The sequence below is a fragment of the Heterodontus francisci genome, chromosome 24 (genome assembly GCF_036365525.1).
Source record: "Heterodontus francisci isolate sHetFra1 chromosome 24, sHetFra1.hap1, whole genome shotgun sequence".
Classification (NCBI taxonomy): domain Eukaryota; kingdom Metazoa; phylum Chordata; class Chondrichthyes; order Heterodontiformes; family Heterodontidae; genus Heterodontus; species Heterodontus francisci.
Window position 1 is genome coordinate 76,660,869 of NC_090394.1, and position 18,774 is coordinate 76,679,642.

Genomic DNA, 18,774 nt, shown 5'->3' on the forward strand with positions numbered 1-18,774 from the left:
CAAATGTTCAATGATCCAACACAATGTAAAAACCATCACAATCCCACTGCGGCTTTCAGAGGGGAGAAAATGCCATGCAAAGGTTATTTAACAAACTCAATCTCTCTCACTTTTTATGCTCTGAATGTCTACAGTGCACCTTCAGTTTTAACATCAGTTTAACACTCAAGTGAAGTATTAATACAAAGGGTCCAAGTTCAGCTTCGCAAAGCAAGACCTCCTCCTTAAGTCCCTTCTTGGGGAAAAGAAAATGTAGCATCAGCCTGAGGTAAGATCGTAATTACACCCTCACTTTAACTAGTCTGCCAAAGAACAGCGTGTGTTTACAGACTATTTAGAAAAGCAATATTCTTGTGAACTGTTGTCACTTCCTTTCCAAAATTAACCAAGGAAATTCCAAAAGAAATAGAGGGACTTAAACTATGCTGGGAAAGGATGAAGGAGGCAAGTCCCACAACAAGGTGATCTTGCCTTCTGACAACACTAGGGCGCTGGCTCTCAAAATGGTAAGAGTGGGATGTCTCCCAACATCTCCCACCATTCCGTCACTACACCAGCAAGCTCTATCCCCATCAAACAGGCAGGGTTTACTGACGTCTAGATTCTGCATTTACCAATCCTTCCCCCCCCCCCTCTCCCTATAGTGGTATCCGAACTGACAGAGTGGCAGGAATCAGAGGGGAACTTTAGGCATGTCGTAGGCCGTGTGAAGGCTAAGCCACTATGTGAACAGTAAGGACAATTCTTTGATTCAGTAGCTCTCACCTGCTCTGCTACTATCTGCTCACACATGATATAGCAAAACACTGAAATCAAAGTTTGAACCCAAGAGCACAGTATGAGCTGGTGTCAGGTTTAATGTACCGGGTAAGCATGCATTACAGGCATATAGTGCAGTGCAGTTAATATATCCAAAGGGACATGAATTAATTAAATGTAAAAACTAATTGAGCTCGTGACTAATTCCAGCCAACAGTTGAACCTTGATCTAATCTGCTCTGTACCTACTTTTTTTTTTTAAAAACAGTTCCATGTGTTTTCATTAACTGTTCAGTCACGTGTTATTCTTTCTTTAAAAAAAAACATGCGTTTCTATAGCGCCTTTCACAATCTCAGGACGTCCCAAAGTGCTTACAGCCAATGAAGTATTTTTGAAGTGTAGTTACTGTTGTAATGTCGGAAGTGCGGCAGCCAATATGTGCACAGCAAGCTCCCACAAATAACCATGTCATAAGGACCGGATAAATTTTTTTAAAAAAAGAATGATGTTGATTGAGGTATAAATATTGGCCGGGACACCAGGCAGAATTCCCCTGTTGTTCTTTGAAATAGTGCCAAGGGATCTTTGACATCCACCTGAGAGCGCACACAGGCCTCTATACTTCATTTATTCTAATTTCCAATATAGTTCAAATGAAAGACAGATGACCAATTGTTGCCAGTTACATAACACATTTTGAACACTGTTTTGAGAAAAAAAAGTCGGAACATAATTTGCTTTAAACTACTTAGTCGATGACCCAAATTGCAGTGAACAGCAGCACCAAGAGTCTGGAACTACTCCTTCAAAGTACAGAAATCAATTAACTGTGCACAGAGCCAGCACAAACGGCTCAGAGAAAAACATGCCTGCGTATGATACGGGTACACAAACACAAACACACACACACACAGAGGCAACAGTTATTCCTCAGGATTACAGGTTCAGAACCAACTCTTAACCAAAGTTGCTGACCCTAAATTCAAAGCCCACAAAGCAAAGCGATTTATAATTATCTTGCATCATCTGTGCTGAAAGCATATAATGGGGCGAGTTGAAAGTCTCAGCACAATGGTCCTTTCACCCTCAAAAATCTGGCTCTGATTCCTGTCCAGACTGACATGATAAATATCACCACTCTGCTGGCTGAAAGCAACATTATGTGTTGAGAGTTCTGGGCAGTCCCAAGTCACCTCCAGTGTGCAAGATGCATAGCTTAAAACGGCTTGCACTTTGGCACAACCACAATTCTAACAATGGTGAGAGAAATGGAAGTGTTTGCCTGATGCAGCACAGAATGTTCCTCCTAGTTTGGGACATAACATAGGGGAGTTTTATACTGCATAAATTGCTTGGGACTATTGATGGGAAAGTATTTGATCCAGATTCTGATCTGCGACTGCATTTTTCCTTGGTCAGATATCCCTTGGCTGTATTACAAAAATAAACAGAATATAGGGCCACTTCCTCATGCAAATAAAAAGCAGTGCAATACTTTTTTTAAAAAAAAGTACAGAACAAGATGCAAAATGAAAAGACAAGTCAATACTGACCACGTTAAGGCAAGTGCAGGACATGCTGCTTTGGTCATGTAATAGTAGGAAATAGGGCGTGATCCCAGAAACGGTACAGGAAGCTCGAGCAGAAACCTGGTTCTTCCCCCAACCAGTCTTTTCAGGCAAAGCCAAATAATTAGCTCACAGCTGGTGCTGGCAGAGATGTAGTCAAGATCAAGAATGGAAAATGGCAAGTGGTACAGGGTGGTTCAAATGTAGACGTGATTTTTTTTAAAAAAAACAATGGGAAATAGATTAACTTTTATGGGCAATGTGCTGACAGATGAGGCTTGAATCTAACATGCTGAAATTTGATCTTACACGAGTTTAAACTGATCAAGGTAGTAACCTACCAATTACAAGAAGCCATTTGACAAATGCTTTGGGGGGAGGGCAGAAAAAAATTAAAAAGGAACCAAGCCTAACAGAAAAATTCAAAAAACCTGCAATGGAGATGTAAATAAAGCTGGAGCAGCTGAAACAAAGAAAAGGAGAGAGGGCGGAGGGTTTAGGGGTGATTGCTTGCAATCCTGCAATCATATTTGTCCCCAAGATGAGCTTCCAACTGCTTATTCAGGCCGTCATTAATATTGCCTATTTCAAACTCCGTAACATCACCAGACTTCTCCCCACCTCAGCGCAACTGCTGTTGAAACCTCATTCATACCTTCTTTTTTTTTTATTTAGAGATACAGCACTGAAACAGGCCCTTCGGCCCACCGAGTCTGTGCCGACCAACAACCACCCATTTTATACTAATCCTACATTAATCCCATATTCCCTACCACATCCCCACTATTCTCCTACCACCTACCTACACTAGGGGCAATTAAAATGACCAATTTACCTATCAACCTGCAAGTCTTTGGCTGTGGGAGGAAACCAGAGCACCCGGCAGAAACCACGCAGTCACAGGGAGAACTTGCAAACTCCGCACAGGCAGTACCCAGAACTGAACCCGGGTCGCTGGAGCTGTGAGGCTGCGGTGCTAACCACTGTGCCAGCACAGTGGTTAGCATCGCAACCTCACAGCTCCAGCGACCCGGGTTCAATTCTGGGTACTGCCTGTGCAGAGTTTGCAAGTTCTCCCTGTGTCTGCGTGGGTTTCCTCCGGGTGCTCCGGTTTCCTCCCACATGCCAAAGACTTGCAGGTTGATAGGTAAATTGGCCATTATAAATTGCCCCTAGTATAGGTAGGTGGTAGGGAAATATATAGGGACGGGTGGGGATGTGGTCGGAATATGGAATTAGTGTAGGATTAGTATAAATGGGTGGTTGATGGTCGGCACAGACTCGGTGGGCCGAAGGGCCTGTTTCAGTGCTGTATCTCTAAACTAAACTAAACTAAACTAAACTAAACCTTCGTTACCTTTAGACTTGACTATTACAAAGCACTCCTGGCTAGTCTCCAACATTCTAACCTCCATAAACTTGAGGTCGTCAAAACTCTCCTGCCCGTGTCCTTACTCACATCACGTCCTGTTCACCATCATCTTGTGCTCGGTGACCTACACTGGGTCCCAGTTGAACAATGCCTCATTTTAAAATTTCCTCATCCTTGTTTTCAAATCCCTCTATGACCTCACCCCTCCCTATCTCTGTAATCTCCTGCAGCCCTGCAACCCTCGGAGATATCTGCAGTCATCTAATTCTGGTGTCTTGAGCATTTATGATGTTAATCACGTCACCATTGGTGGCTGTGTCCCCTCTCTACCTCTCTGACCAAGCTTTTTCCCATCTGCTATAATATCGCCTTACCTAACTCGATGTTAAGTTTTGCTTTGTAACGTTGCTGTGAAGTGCCTTGGGACTTTTATTATGTTAAAGGTGCTACATAAATACAAGTTGTTGTGACAGAGGCAGAGAGAGAGACAGAAGGACAGAGTCTGATAGAGAGAGAGAATTAACAACAATTTTTAACATTATAAATGCGACTGTCACTCATAGGTCAGGTGATGAAAAATTATTTTTCATCTTTCCAAACATTACTCTAAAAGCAGGACAAGTTCAGTTTTGAACAATTTAGAAGCTATATGTGGCAAAGTATGAAATTTCATTTTAATTCATTTTGACCTGTCCTTTGGGGTTTTCTGCAGCAAGTGCCAAAGACTGCTTCAATCCACTTGAGGCAGCCACTCGGAGGCGCACAAATGAAAGCAAAGGCTACTCAGCATCAAGGCCTGTCTTGCTCGGCAGGAAGCAGCTCGACCTCACTCATACCTTGGACAAGGGGGTCACTGGGCGCAGCCGAGGAAATATGTGGCAAACAAGTGTGAACAAACTTAATGAGGCAGGAATTGAAAACTGATGTAATTGTACAACCTTGAGGGTGCAGTTGCATTAGTTCCTCTGCAGAGTGCCTTAAATTTTCACAGCTATGTAGCTTCATGCAAAATCTCTAAGATTATGGTTTTGAATGATTTGTCAAGTCTTCAGTAAATGGCTATGAATAAAGGATAGTATTCCCTTACAGCTCCCCTTAAATCAAAATCAACTGATAGAAAAGTCTGTTTAAAAGGTATTGGGGAGAAAACATTTAAGCAGAAAGCTACGCATCGGAATGCCTGTTTTGATCTTAAAGTAGATTCCAGGTTGAAAATAATTTTGTGCTGGAATAAGCTGGAGTAAATACCTCTTTTGATTTATTGTGATGCCTTTTTGCTTCAGTGCTTTCTCATTGGCATCTCGGAGCAAACGGATCTCCTTCCTGGAGAACAAGCGGATAGAAAACGCCTTGTCCAACAGCTTCTCAATAGGGATGTGCTCAGCAATGCCTTGGACAAAGTTCTGGATATCAGTTCGAATGTCGGCAGATTTTTCGGACTGTCCGGTTCTAATTTTTCGGAAGAACTTGAGGAGAGCCAGTGCTACCCTGTACAGTACCTTAAACCCTTCAACAAAGAAGATATCCAACACGCGGGCTGCGTAATTAAAGGGCAGGTCTCCAAACATCCACCGTAGCCAATCGGAGTAAACCTCCAGCACGTCCTCTGAAGCACTCACTATCAGCTTGTGAGCACCTTGGCAATATTTGTTGGCTAGATCACCGAAGGTCATGCAGGAAGCCTCGTAGGCCAGGAAGGTTTGGTCTATGAAATGCTTTGTACGGTCATTGCAGGCCAAGAGCCGGCACACCTTCTCGAAACAGTCTGCTTCATCTGCGCTGTAGTGCAGGAGCAGCGCCACAATAGCCGGCAGCACTGGACAGAAAGAGATGTCCGGAAACTGGTTGGAAATACACACCACGATCTTCCTAACCGCAACAATTCCATCTGCGTTCAGACAATAGCTTGGCACAGCACTGCCATCCACAAATTCTGGCAACGATAATGTGGAGGCACTCCTTTTCCCAGTGATTTTTCCAACAATATCCTTGTACACTTCAGCATCAGGAGTCACGGTTCTGCAGGAGACTGCTTTGATGATTTGCTCGTAGATCTTTCCTCTTAGAGAGTGGCTCTTTGCCCAGTAACCTTGTCTGGCGTACTGCTTTAGCAAGTTGCCATCTATGTAAGATGGGACCACAGGACTGTCCTTCCCCAAGTCAGTCATCTTATCCCAGTCCACGAACTGGCCACACTGCATGTCAGACATAGTTGGAGTTCACCGATTCTTCTGTTTCAGTACTTGAGAGTGGGAGGGGGTAGGCAGGGGGTAGGGGGAAGGAGGACGGAATTCGATCTTCAAGGGTCACCCATGTTTTTACTGTTGGACAAAGAAAAATCACAAATTAGCATTTTACACCCATTACAGCTTTAAGCATCTATAAGGATGCGCATATGATTGAACACAGGACTAATCACTGACTGCAGGAATATGGATTGAATACTCAAATAGGAGTCAGTATTCCCAATTCAAGAGGAAAACAAAAAAGGTATAAAAGGATTAGGACATGGACAGTAGTTGGAGGCAAGTAACATGCAGGACTTTAACCAGAGCAGCAGGAAACTGTACATGTACCAAATAAACTTTACTCTTTCCTATATTTTTTTTTTTTTTAATTTCCAAAATATACTTTATTCATAAAAATCTGTAAAAATTACATTGCCAAACAGTTTCCAAACAGTACCAAAAAATACAAACATTGCAAGGGAGATCAGTTTCCTTCAATACTGTCATGAGTTTCTTCCCAACCCTTCCGTTTCACAATTGTCATGTCAATTACAGTTTTACATTTACAGCAATTGAGAATATTAACGATACAGTTCGAGGGGCTTCCCATGGTTCCAGCCCCTCAGTCCAGCTTGGTGGGGGAACCTTACACTGTGGTCTTTCCTATATTTATACGCTACTCTACATTTGATAATGACTGGTGTTCCGGAACCGTCACGTTTCTGCCTTCTGCCTGACCTGTTAATGTCCTTTTAAAGGCAAGGTGACTGAAATACACAGTACATAGGTATACCCTACACAAGGAAAACAAAAGAACTTGTATTTATATAGCGCCTTTCACCTCAAGGTGAAACATTAAATGGAGACCCCATCTTCCCGCTCAGGTGGGTGTAAAACATCCCACAATATTTATTCCCTCAATCAACATCACAAAACAGATTATCTGGTCATTATCACATTGCTGTTTGTGGGAGCTTACTGTGCGCATACTGGCTGCTGCGTTTCCTGCATTTCAGCAGTGACTACACGTCAAGAAAAGTACTTCATTGGCTGTAAAGGGCTTTGAGATATCTTGTGGTCGTGAAAGGCGCTATACAAATGCAACTCTTTCTTTTTGTCATGGCATTATTCTGAAGAGCTGGAACTTCTCCTGTTGTCTCGACCAACATTCCTTCTTCCAATATCATAATTAACAGGTTATCTGGATATACATTTATTTGCTGTTAGTGGGACCTTGCCAGTCTCAAATTGGCTGCCATGTTTGCCAAAGTAACACATTAAAATTAATCCACTGGTTGCAACACACTTTGGAACATCCTAAGGTGATACAAGATCCCATTTTCACAGCAGGCATTCCATCTCAACAGAGTGTGACATTGAGATGTAGAAAGTCACTTTCCCAGTGATACAAATGACAACTGAATGAAGGTGCAGGTAAATTTATGGTGCAAACACTATTTTCTCCTTAAATACTTTGCCGTTAAAGTTTCTTTTTGCCAGATGGCTCTTTAATGCTCTGAATTATTGGAAACAATTTGATCAATCAATACACTGCATTTCAAAAAGCTCCTTATTGCCCAGCATAAATCAGATAAACTTTTGGCAGGATCCCAATTGTCCTATTTTACCCAAAATGTCCCTGTGTGGTTTTAAGTACTGTTAAAACAAAGGCAGCAATGGTGCTGCTGCTTCAGAGTTATGTTTCAAGTTGTGAGTGTTGATGAAGTTACATCATTCTGTGAGTGTTTAAGGGTCAACACACAGTGTGTACAAATTGCACAAGCTGGAACAACTGTCATTATCCGGAGATCTTTATTTCAGACAATTACTTTCATTGCAGTATAAACAAACTGGTGTTAAACATTAAGCTCATTAACCTCCAGGTCACACCGCCAAAGACGGTGATAACACATCTCCAAGTAGCAAAGGTATTTCAATTTGTGATACTTTTAAAAGCAGTCACCTGAACCCATCCCTTTTGCACCTCTACGACTGGAGATTCATGGAGTTTAAACTTCAAGCTCATAATTTCTATATGACCTTGTGATCCAAAATCAAACATTATGTGTTCAAAATGCAAAGTTGAATGGAAGCAGCTTTTATTGCATGCACCTGGAGTCCTTCTCCAATAGGTTTGCTCTTACATTTTTAGCAGCAGGTACAAGCCTTCACTGTGCCACTCCATTTACTAAACACCAGCAATGAATGGTCTTGGAAAAAGATTTGGTAACCATGTCCTTTCAAACAACAAGTGTCTCCCATCTCTGTCGAGGATGTTATCCCGTACTAAGTTCCATTCAGGAACACCCACTGGTACTCGGGCCTCTAGTGCCAAACATTAAGCGTTGGCAGGTTGATTGGGGTGGGCATCAGTCCCATCTCAAATTTGTGACCACCCAATGTTCATTCGTGCACAGTTTTCAGGTTCTGCAACTCAGCAGGAACCCTGGCTCAGTCCACTCCACACCCCCAGAATACTGAACCCCAGTGTAGTTCTAAGTACTAACTAGTCCAACTTTAATGAGAGGTTTTCAGATAGTATCATTTGGTCTTAATGCTGCAATCCAGTGCTTCTGCTTAAGCCTCAGTGTGGTGCTATGACTGGCACCTCAGAGACTCCCCTCAAGCTGTCCTTCCCCATGCGAACAGAGACAACACAGCAATAGCAACCACGCATTTTCAACAACTGCATGGTGTGAGGTCCTGATTAAGTGAAACTTTCAACCTAACCACACAGGGCAGCCTTTGGATTGTTGTCTGATAAAAAAAATATTCTTCTGACATTGGAGGAAGTCCATGGACAAAAATGTCACTGTGATTACCATTTGGAAGAAACTTTGTAGAAGCAGTGGCTCCCTCTTTGTGTGCACTCTGAAACCCACACTCCAGTACTTTGGCAGGCTCACATTATGGAACCACTTTAGAAACAATTCTATAAAATGTCAGTTTCCCACAGGCAGACCTTAATCAAAGGCTGCCTGTAATGGTGTGCCCATTCTTTCACTTACACGAGGCCAGGAGCGTGTATTTCTTGTGGAAAGGAGTCAATCATGCAAAACTCCTGTTAACTTGCAAGCAATGGCAGTATTTGCTTCGCAGCTGAGTGGCCTGGAGCCCTTTTACACACAATGGGATTACTTGTGTAAGAACGATCATTGGTAATGAAATATGAATAGGAACCCCTTGGCTGAAATGTGAAATACCCAACAACTAGGCCACAAAACTTCATTTTACAAGGTAAACGCTATATTGTATTAAATGCTTGAAATGCCATAGAGCACATGTCAGTAATATGGTTATTTTAATCTGAAAACACAGTAAGCTCAAAAACTGCAGCATGAGCGCTGATGCACCCATCTGTTTTTACACTAAGCATTGGGGTAACACAAGACCACTTTTGTTCACTTGCCAGTTCCACAGTTAAGTTCACAGATCCGAAACTCTACCCTCTGTGAACTTCAGCTCATCCAAAACTTTACATCCTACCCCATACCAAACCCTATTCGTGCATCACTACTTTCATTATTGGCCTACACTGTTGCCCAGGCCTCAACCTTAAATTTTAAATTATGTTTAAATCCTATCGTGACCTCAATCATACCTGTCTCTAACCTACTCCAGCCCTACAATAACCTTCTGAACTCTCCTCTATCTGTTGTGCTTTCCACCCATTTTTATAAAAAAATGCATTGAAGTGATGAGACATCTAAGCTGCTTAACAAAAGGGACTATAAAATAGGTTGCTGATGGATAAGATAGCAGACCATGCATGCTAATCATGATCAGTTATGCACTGGACACTAGGACCACATGGAAGCAGTCACCAGTACAGCCTCAATGATGATGGAAGAAAATAAGTTTGAATTTAATTAAAGGAAGTTTTGAGGAGAGAACAGAAAGAATGTACAAAATAAAAATCAGAATAGTAAATAACAAAAGTTTGCACTTTAGCAGAGTCTATGGTGTCTGGAATGACTCTGTCAGTGTTTTTGTTCAATGCTTTCCTCATTCTGAAACTATATATGGGAGTTTGATGAGTACATGTTGTATATTTGGCACATTATACACCACAACTGATATTCTGCAGCTCCAAGCTCAACAGGCTATGAGCCAATTCAATAGGACATGCTGTACCTCTTCTACAGAAAGCTCAGGTAGGTCAACCCTACTGAGACATAAAGAAAGAATGCTAACAAAGTTGTGTTTTGAAAGCTATACAATGGAATGCATATCTAATTTAGAATTTTCAGCAATCTTTGTGGATTGTAGAACAAGAAACACAATACCAAGTACAATGTAAATAATTTTATGGAAAAAGCTCTTGGGTTGTGGGTGTCACTGACAAGGCCAGCATTTATTGCCCCTCCCTAATTGCCTTTGAGAAGGTGGTGGTGGATCGCCTTCTTGAACTGCTGCAGTGCATGTGGTGAAAGTACTCCCAAGGTGCTGTTAGAAAGGAGTTCCAGGATTTTAACCAAGTGATGATGAAGGAATGGCAATGTATGTTCAAGTCAGGATAATGAGAGACTTGGAGGCAATAGTGTTTCTGTGCACCTGCTGCCCTTGCCCTTCTGGGTGGTGGAGGTTGAGGGTTTGGGAGGTGCTGCTGTAATAGTGACTTTATATAAATTGTACAGCACAGAAACAGGTCATTCGGCCCAACTAGTCTGTGCTGGTGTTTATTCTCCACATGGGTTTCCTCCCATTGGATTCACCTCATCTCAGCCTTTCCAGCCCCTTTTCTCTCCGGCACTTGTCTAGTTTCCTTTTGAAAGCATCTAAGTTATTTGCCTCAACACCTTCCTATGGTAGCGAGGTTCACATTCTAACCAATGGGTAAAGAAATATCTCTTTTTTCTATTGGATTTGTTAGTAATTATCTTGTCTTTATGTCCCTAGCTTTAGATTCTCCCGCAAGTGGAAACATTCATCTACTCTGTCCAACAAGTTCATCTTAAAGGCCTCTACCAGGGTTTCTCTTTTTCTAAAAGGGTACCACAAGATATGGTCCATTAAAACATTGTCACCATGAGGGAAGCTATTCTCTTAGCTGGAGGTTGAAATCTGGAAGTGAAGAGCATTTTAAAAATTAAAATTCAGTCATAATGTTAACAGCTGCTCGTCGGCTGCACTGTATCTTGTAGATGGTACACAATGTAGCCACGATATGCTGGTGGTGGATGATGGTGCTGGAATAGATGATCTAAACATTGAGCTCAGCTTCTAACAAAGCCATGACAAAGCACTCATCAGTTTGAACTGTCAGACTGCTCGGTGAAAGCATGCCACCCTCAACTAGCTGCTTTTTAAAAATCACAGAACGGCACTTAATGCTTTAACTATTCTACATCTATTTTAGTCAAACATTTTTCTGAAAGCTCCTGAAAGGCAAATGAATGAGGAAACTCATTCAAACAATTGTTGTTTGATGCAGGATTTCAATAAGTATTTGCTGCCAAGTCATCCCAGATGCAAAAGAGTAAAGCCTGTAACCAAAACAACAAATGCCAGATGTTATGACCAAGGTGGGAGGAGTGCACTGTTAATTCAGTCCCACTTCTCCACAGGTCACAGCATACCAATAAATGTTCCCACTTACCAGAAACAGCCAGATACTCTATTAGTCCCCAGAATAAAGCACAGCGACCAGGTTCCTTTAATCAATAACAAAATTAACTGTTTATTATAAAACCAAGTCTTCACCAATAATGAAACAAACCTATATACAAATTGATATTAAAGCTCCTTATTGCTTCCCTAGCCCTCATGCACACGCATACATCCAAAAACCAGTTAAACCAGGGAAAAAAGGATTTTTCTTTGTAGCTTTTTCATAGGAATAAAAAAAAAACTTCGACTGCCATGATCTGGAAGGAAATTCTTGGTTCAGTGAGGTGACCCAAAGACAAATAGTTGAATACCACTCGAAGTCTTTCCTGGCGAGGTTGATGAACAGTCTGTAATGGGTAGGTGTTCAAAGAATTTCAACTGTAGAAGGCTTCACATAGGTCTTCCATCAGGGGTGTAGCAACAGGTGTCAGTTCTCACATTCCATGCAAAAATCCTCCTTTAAAAGATGCAAGATTTCTGCAAATTCAGGGTTTCTTCAAAAATGCAGGAGGCAACAGTACCATTTCATACAAGCTTTAGTTTTTCAAGAGCAAGGGTTCTTTACATAGAGGTAATACTTTTCTGGATCTTCTTCTGATCTCCAGGCAGGTCGAAATCAAGTTCCAATTGCCAGCTTTTGTTTGAACCTACTGGCTTTTTAAAGTTCAAAACTGAAACCAAAACCTTCCAGAAACAAGTCACATGTCAAGTCATAAATTCTCTCTCTTCACAACAGAGGGTAGCTCTTAGGTCAAACCCCCTGCTGGTTTCTTTGAAATTACCTGCTTTCCAGTCCTTGTTTACCAGTTCAACTATCTCTAGATGTCTCAACGTCCACCGAAATCCTTTGCAGTTTTAAAAAATATAGAATCCCAAGTTTTAATACCAAAAAAAATGGAAATCCTTGTAACAAAGGTAGAATCTCAGCGCCATTACTTCCCGAGACAAGCGGAATACAACTTTAGGCAAAAATGAGAGCAATACTCTTAAATGCCAAAAAGATGAGGTGAATCTATCCAAATGTTAAATTCACAAAATGCGAGTTAAAAGTGCAGGAAGATGATAGCTGCAAATAAATAGGATGATGTAAGAGTCAATTCTGTTAACAGAATTACCATTAGCAGTTCAACTGCTGCTCTTGCTGTCAAGATAGGAATAGGCAAGCAACCTGTTCCAGACCTGTATGAGCTATAAGGTAGTGTGAAGTAGCCCAGTTTACTCACACTGCAATTTTCCTTCTTTTGGTACAGAATGCAACATGCCTTTCCTCATCACCTCAACAACCTGTCCAAGGTAGGGAACTCACTACCTGGGGAACACAGGAATTTTTATATGACAAATAATCAAGGTTCATCTAGTTTGCCTACCATCATCCTGGTAATCGCATGATACAATGATAATGAAGTTGTTGATTATCATGGAAGTCCGAGTGTATCAGGCCTGTGTCCTCAGTACCTTGCTCTATGGCAGCGAGGCCTGGACAACATATGTCAGCCAAGAGCGACGTCTCAATTCATTCCATCTTCGCTGCCTCCGGAGAATACTTGGCATCAGGTGGCAGGACCGTATCTCCAACACAGAAGTCCTCGAGGCGGCCAACATCCCCAGCTTGTACACACTACTGAGTCAGCGGCGCTTGAGATGGCTTGGCCATGTGAGCCGCATGGAAGATGGCAGGATCCCCAAAGACACATTTTACAGCGAGCTCGCCACTGGTATCAGACCCACCGGCCGTCCACGTCTCCGCTTTAAAGACGTCTGCAAACACGACATGAAATCCTGTGACATTGATCACAAGTCGTGGGAGTCAGTTGCCAGCATTCGCCAGAGCTGGCGGGCAGCCATAAAGACAGGGCTAAAATGTGGCGAGTCGAAGAGACTTAGTAGTTGGCAGGAAAAAAGACAGAGGCGCAAGGGGAGAGCCAACTGTGCAACAGCCCCGACAACTCTGCAGTTGAACCGCTAATGGTAATTCTGTTAACAGAATTGACTCTTACATCATCCTATTTCTCTGCAGCACCTGTGGAAGAGCCTGTCACTCTAGAATTGGCCTTTATAGCCACTCCAGGCGCTGCTTCACAAACCACTGACCACCTCCAGGCGCGTATCCATTGTCTCTCGAGATAAGGAGGCCCAAAAGAAATCTGAATCAACAAACCCAGACATGAGGCAAGGAAAACCTCAGCGGTGGGTGAGCTTTGGGAACCATAGGTCCAAGCCATAGTGTTAACATGCAGTCCATATCTTGGTGCATCAGGTCTGTCCCAACAAACAGCACAAAACAAAAGCTTTCATATTTCTTGCACAAAACTTTGCTGCAAACTTTGGTTGAGACACAAGTTCCTCCAGTTCAGGATTTTTCAGGCATAACAATGAATTTATGGTCTGGAAAAACTGCAAAATCTTTAACTGTGATAATTTCAGCCTCTCAGCACATTGGTCTTTAGAATAAGCAAACATGGTTCATTCCTCTAAAGCTGTAAATAGTTCTAGTTTTTCCTTTCTGTGCTATTCTTAATCACTGTTCGACTTTGATTGAAGGGAATTACCGTCTCTATGCATGACAAAACCAGTTAACTAAATTGACAAATATAACAGATAAAAAAAAACTTTCCTATTCACATCTGAATGATGGGTTCAAATTCTTAGAAGTGCATAGGAGGAAAGGAGGATTAGTTTTAGAGATTTATTAGAAAATTACTCAAGGGCTTCCCCACTAACTATGTTGATAAAGGCAGGGTGAAGCTAATCCAGATCATCAACTGTAAAGACGGTATGTAACTAGCAAAGACAACGTGGCCGAAGGCTGACAGCAATGGGTGATGATGTGTGAGCAAGTGTCAGAATAATAAGTGAAATGATCTAACAGATTGTTGCAGTCAAGTAATAAACAGGAGTATTAAGACATTAAAGAAACAAAGGGGTGTGTAAATAGCCAAGGAATGGGAGGCCTAGGGAAATGGAAACAATGGTGTCAGCTGCAAACACTTTGTACAATATTCCATCCTGGAAGTTATTGATAAAAATTACAAGCAGTCACCTCAACATTCACTTCATGAGACTCCACTGGCAGCTGGCTCCCACTCTGACACCTCCTATCATCATCACCCTTTGGTGTCAGCCTTTACGCCATGCTGCTTTGACTGAGACAATGTTAGATTATTACACCTAAGGTTCTTCTGTGTGTTCTCCGTTGCTTTTTTTGACCAGAATATGTCAGTCTCATTTTTCAGTTCTGAAGGTTCCTCACCCAAAACATTAACTTTGTCTGCTGCCTCCACAGACATTGGCAGATGTGCTGAGTGCCTCTAGCATTTGAGTTTTTTCCCCCCACTTTCTTAAGCCTAGGCTAAAGCCCAAATGGCTTTCTAGCTGCAATCTTGCTGCCAAACATTATTTCACTTAACTGGAAAACTATATTTTTGAAGGATACACCACGATTCCAGTATTGAGATTAGGTACCGATCAGCACCACTGCATCAAAACACATCCGTAGCTTAAAAACTCAATTGCACATTTCCAATGCTGATCTTCACTGGTAAATTCTGATAGATTGTTATTGTTTATGAACAAGCCACAAACAGTTAGGTTGCTGCAATACAGCATTACTTGCTCATTGGGTCATAGTGCAAATACCTGACTGCATCATATGGAGGTTCTGACCTTGGATAAATTGGTTGTACTACAACCTCGCATGTGACTAATCTAACTCATAAAACCAATTACAATGCAATATGATGCTTTTAACACACAAAAGTCAACAGTGTATTCTCTCTGGATAATTCAGGCTGTATATTAAACATAGGTATTAGACATAAAGAATGGCAATTGGAACCCATGTATATATACAGTACAAGCATAAATGGCAGCTCAGCTAAGGATAGCTAGGTCTAATTAAGTTACTTAGCAAGATCATTGGCTGATTCCTTCCTGGTGTATTGCCAGGAATTAATGTCAGAAAGGAATGCAGAACAAATCCTGTGCACATTGCTAGTAAATTACATTCATCTTCCCAGGAAAATATGATTACACTGCAAGAATGGCAGCTGTTTTTAGAAGCATTTGACATATCCTATGGTTAGTTCACAGTGCGGATACTGCAGTACGAGAAGAAGAAAAAACTGAAGCACAATTTTGCATTATTTTACATTTTCAAAACACTAATTATGGCAATGCATAGGATCAGATGTTAGGGTGGCCATCAGCTTTATGGATTTGAACAAATTGCTGGGGCCAAAAGTGATACTTCTACCTGCAAATAATATTTATACTATTAAGCCAGTTGTTGATGTTGGGATTATATTTAGTCGCAGTCACAGTTGATTATCATTGCTAATTTTAATTCAAGGCAGACCTGAGACCTCAAAGAGTGAGAAGCTGGAATGCAGGGATTTGAGCTGTGAGGAGAGGGTGCAGAGAATATCTGTTAATACAGAATGCTAACTTTATGCAACAAGTGCATATAGTGCAACCTGGAGCACATGTACAGTTAACAGTGCTACTTCTGTTATCTGATCATTTTATGCTTACTTTGAAAAGAAATGTTGTTACATGTTGTATGCGCTCAAGCTTCCTCAAAGTGCCCCAGCCTGTTGTCCAAATGTTCAACAAATCTGATTTTCAAGTATAAAATATCTACAGAAATTATGAAACACAAAACAGGCCATTTTGGCTCCTCAACCTGTGTTGGTGTTTATCCTTCACACGAGCAGTATCCTAATCCCATGTGCCTGCTCTCATATCCCTTTATCCCATTTTCCTTCAATCATCTATCTAACCTCATCTTAAATATTGCTAAATCCTGATCTCTGCTTTAATCATTAAATCCAGTGATGCATTCTGCAGCCTCAAAACTGTGTAGAAAAAAATGCTTCTCCTGCTCTCTGTCCCAAATCTCTTGCATTTATTATATTTATATCCTCTCATTCGTGACCTCAACCACTGAAATCAGTCTGTTTCTATCTACTCTGCGACATCCATTCCTAATTTTAAAGATAGCTGTCAAAACACCTGTCAATCTCCTCTGTTCCAACCAAAACAGCCCCAATTTTTCAAAATGTTCTTAATATTTCTATTTCTGTGCACCAGGCAGCACCCTGGTGAATCTATGCTGTGCAATCCTGACACATGGTTTTTATTTGTATGGTCCAAGTGCTGCAGAATTGATAGAGTCCTGCCTGCTGTTCTATTAACCCATCCTCTCCCAATCCCCAGCCCTTACAGCACTGTATACTGGTATACCAGTGTACTACACCACAGAGGAATACAATGCAGGCTGATGTCCACAGTTCATAGCCAAGAAATAGGAAAAGGAGTCGGCCATGCAGCCCCAGACCCCTCCCTACTGCCGAGCCTGCTCCACCATTCAATGAGATTGTCAATGGTCTGTATCCCTACTCCATCCCACTGCCATGACTCCCTCTTTCGTAATATCCTTGGCCAGGAAAAGTTTATCTCAGATTTAAAAAGATCAATTGAGCTAGCATCTACTTCTTTTTGAGGTAGTGTTCCACATTTCTACCACCCTTTGCATGAAGAAGTGTTTCCTAACTTTTTTCCAGGCTCTTTTAAGGTTATATCCACTGATCCTGGACTCCCCCACTCCAGCAGAAAAAGTTTTTCTCTATCTAAGCAATTCCTTTCAAAATCTTAAAAACCCCAATCAAATAACTCCTTAACCTGCTATAGCCCATGGAATACAAACTTATTTTAAGTAATTTCTCCTCATAATCTAACTCTTTGTAACATTCTGGCTAATCTGTACTGCACTTCTCCTGAACTGTGCACAATACTCCAGATGCGATTTATCCAGAGATTTGTATCGCTGTAGCAAAACTTCCTCCTCTGTATATTCTAGGCCTCCAGTTATAAAGGCTAACAATTCATTGGTCTTTTTGATATTTTTGTACCTGACTACGACATTTTAATGATCTGTGCACATGGACCCCTAAATCTCTTTGGTCCTCTACAGCTCTCAGCCTCACACCATTTAAATAATGCTTGGATCTATCCTTTTTTGGTCCAAAATGGATTACCTCACACAAACCTGCTTTGCCTTTGCTGGGATGAGGGAGCAGTACCACAGGACATGCGCGATGCCGATATCATCACCCTCTATCAGAACAAGGGTGGCCGCGGTGACTGCAACAACTACTGTGGAATCTCCCTGCTCAGCATAGTGGGGAAACTCTTCGCTCGAGTCGTTTTAAACAGGCTCCAGAAGCTGGCTGAGCATGTCTACCCTGAGGCACAGTGTGGCTTTCCAGCAGAGAGATCCACCATTGACATGCTGTTCTCCCTTCGCCAGCTACAGGAGAAATGCTGTGAACAACAGATGCCCCACTACGTTGCTTTCATAGATCTCACCAAAGCCTTTGACCTCGTCAGCAGACGTGGTCTCTTCAGACTACTAGAAAAGATCGGATGTCCACCAAAGCTACTAAGTATCATCACCTCATTCCATGACAAATGAAAGGCACAATTCAGCATAGCGGTGCCTCATCAGAGCCCTTTCCTATCCTGAGTGGTGTGAAACAGGGCTGTGTTCTCGCACCTACAATGTTTGGGATCTTCTTCTCCCTGCTGCTCTCACATGCGTTCAAGTCTTCAGAAGAAGGAATTTTCCTCCACACAAGATCAGATGGCAGGTTGTTCAACCTTGCCCGTCTAAGAGCGAAGACCAAAGTACGGAAGGCCCTCATCAGGGAACTCCTCTTTGCTGACGATGCTGCTTTAACATCACACACAGAAGAGTGCCTGCAGAGACTCAGACAGAATTGTGGCTGCCTGCAACGTGTTTGGCCTAACCGTCAGCCCCAAGAAAACAAACATCATGGGACAAGACGTCAGAAATGCTTCATCCATCAATATCGGCGACCACGCTCTGGAAGTGGTTCAAGAGTTCACCTACCTAGGCTCAACTATCACCAGCAACCTGTCTCTCGATGCAGAAATCAACAACTGCATGGGAAAGGTGTCCGCTGCTATGTCCAGACTGGCCAAGAGAGTACGGGAAAATGGTGCACTGACACGGAACACAGAAGTCCGAGTATATCAAGCCTGTATCCTCAGTACCTTGCTCTATGGCAGCGAGGCCTGGACAACGTATGTCAGCCAAGAGCGATGTCTCAATTCATTCCATCTTTGCTGTCTTCGGAGAATCCTTGGCATCTGGTGGCAGGACCATATCTCCAACGCAGAAGTCCTCGAGGCGGCCAACATCCCCAGCATACACAC

General features: G+C 42.1%; 1 protein-coding gene across 3 annotated transcripts in view; it reads right to left on the reverse strand.

The window, feature by feature from the left end:
- tbc1d24 (TBC1 domain family, member 24) overlaps positions 1-18,774 on the reverse strand; it is a 45,055-nt gene that overhangs the window by 18,222 nt on the left and 8,059 nt on the right. For all 3 annotated transcript variants that reach the window (XM_068056671.1, XM_068056672.1, XM_068056673.1), the window contains one exon: positions 4,949-6,021. In XM_068056671.1, coding sequence (XP_067912772.1) covers positions 4,949-5,910 — 962 coding nt within the window. In that variant the 5' untranslated portion in view covers positions 5,911-6,021. The remainder of the gene's footprint in view (positions 1-4,948; positions 6,022-18,774) is intronic.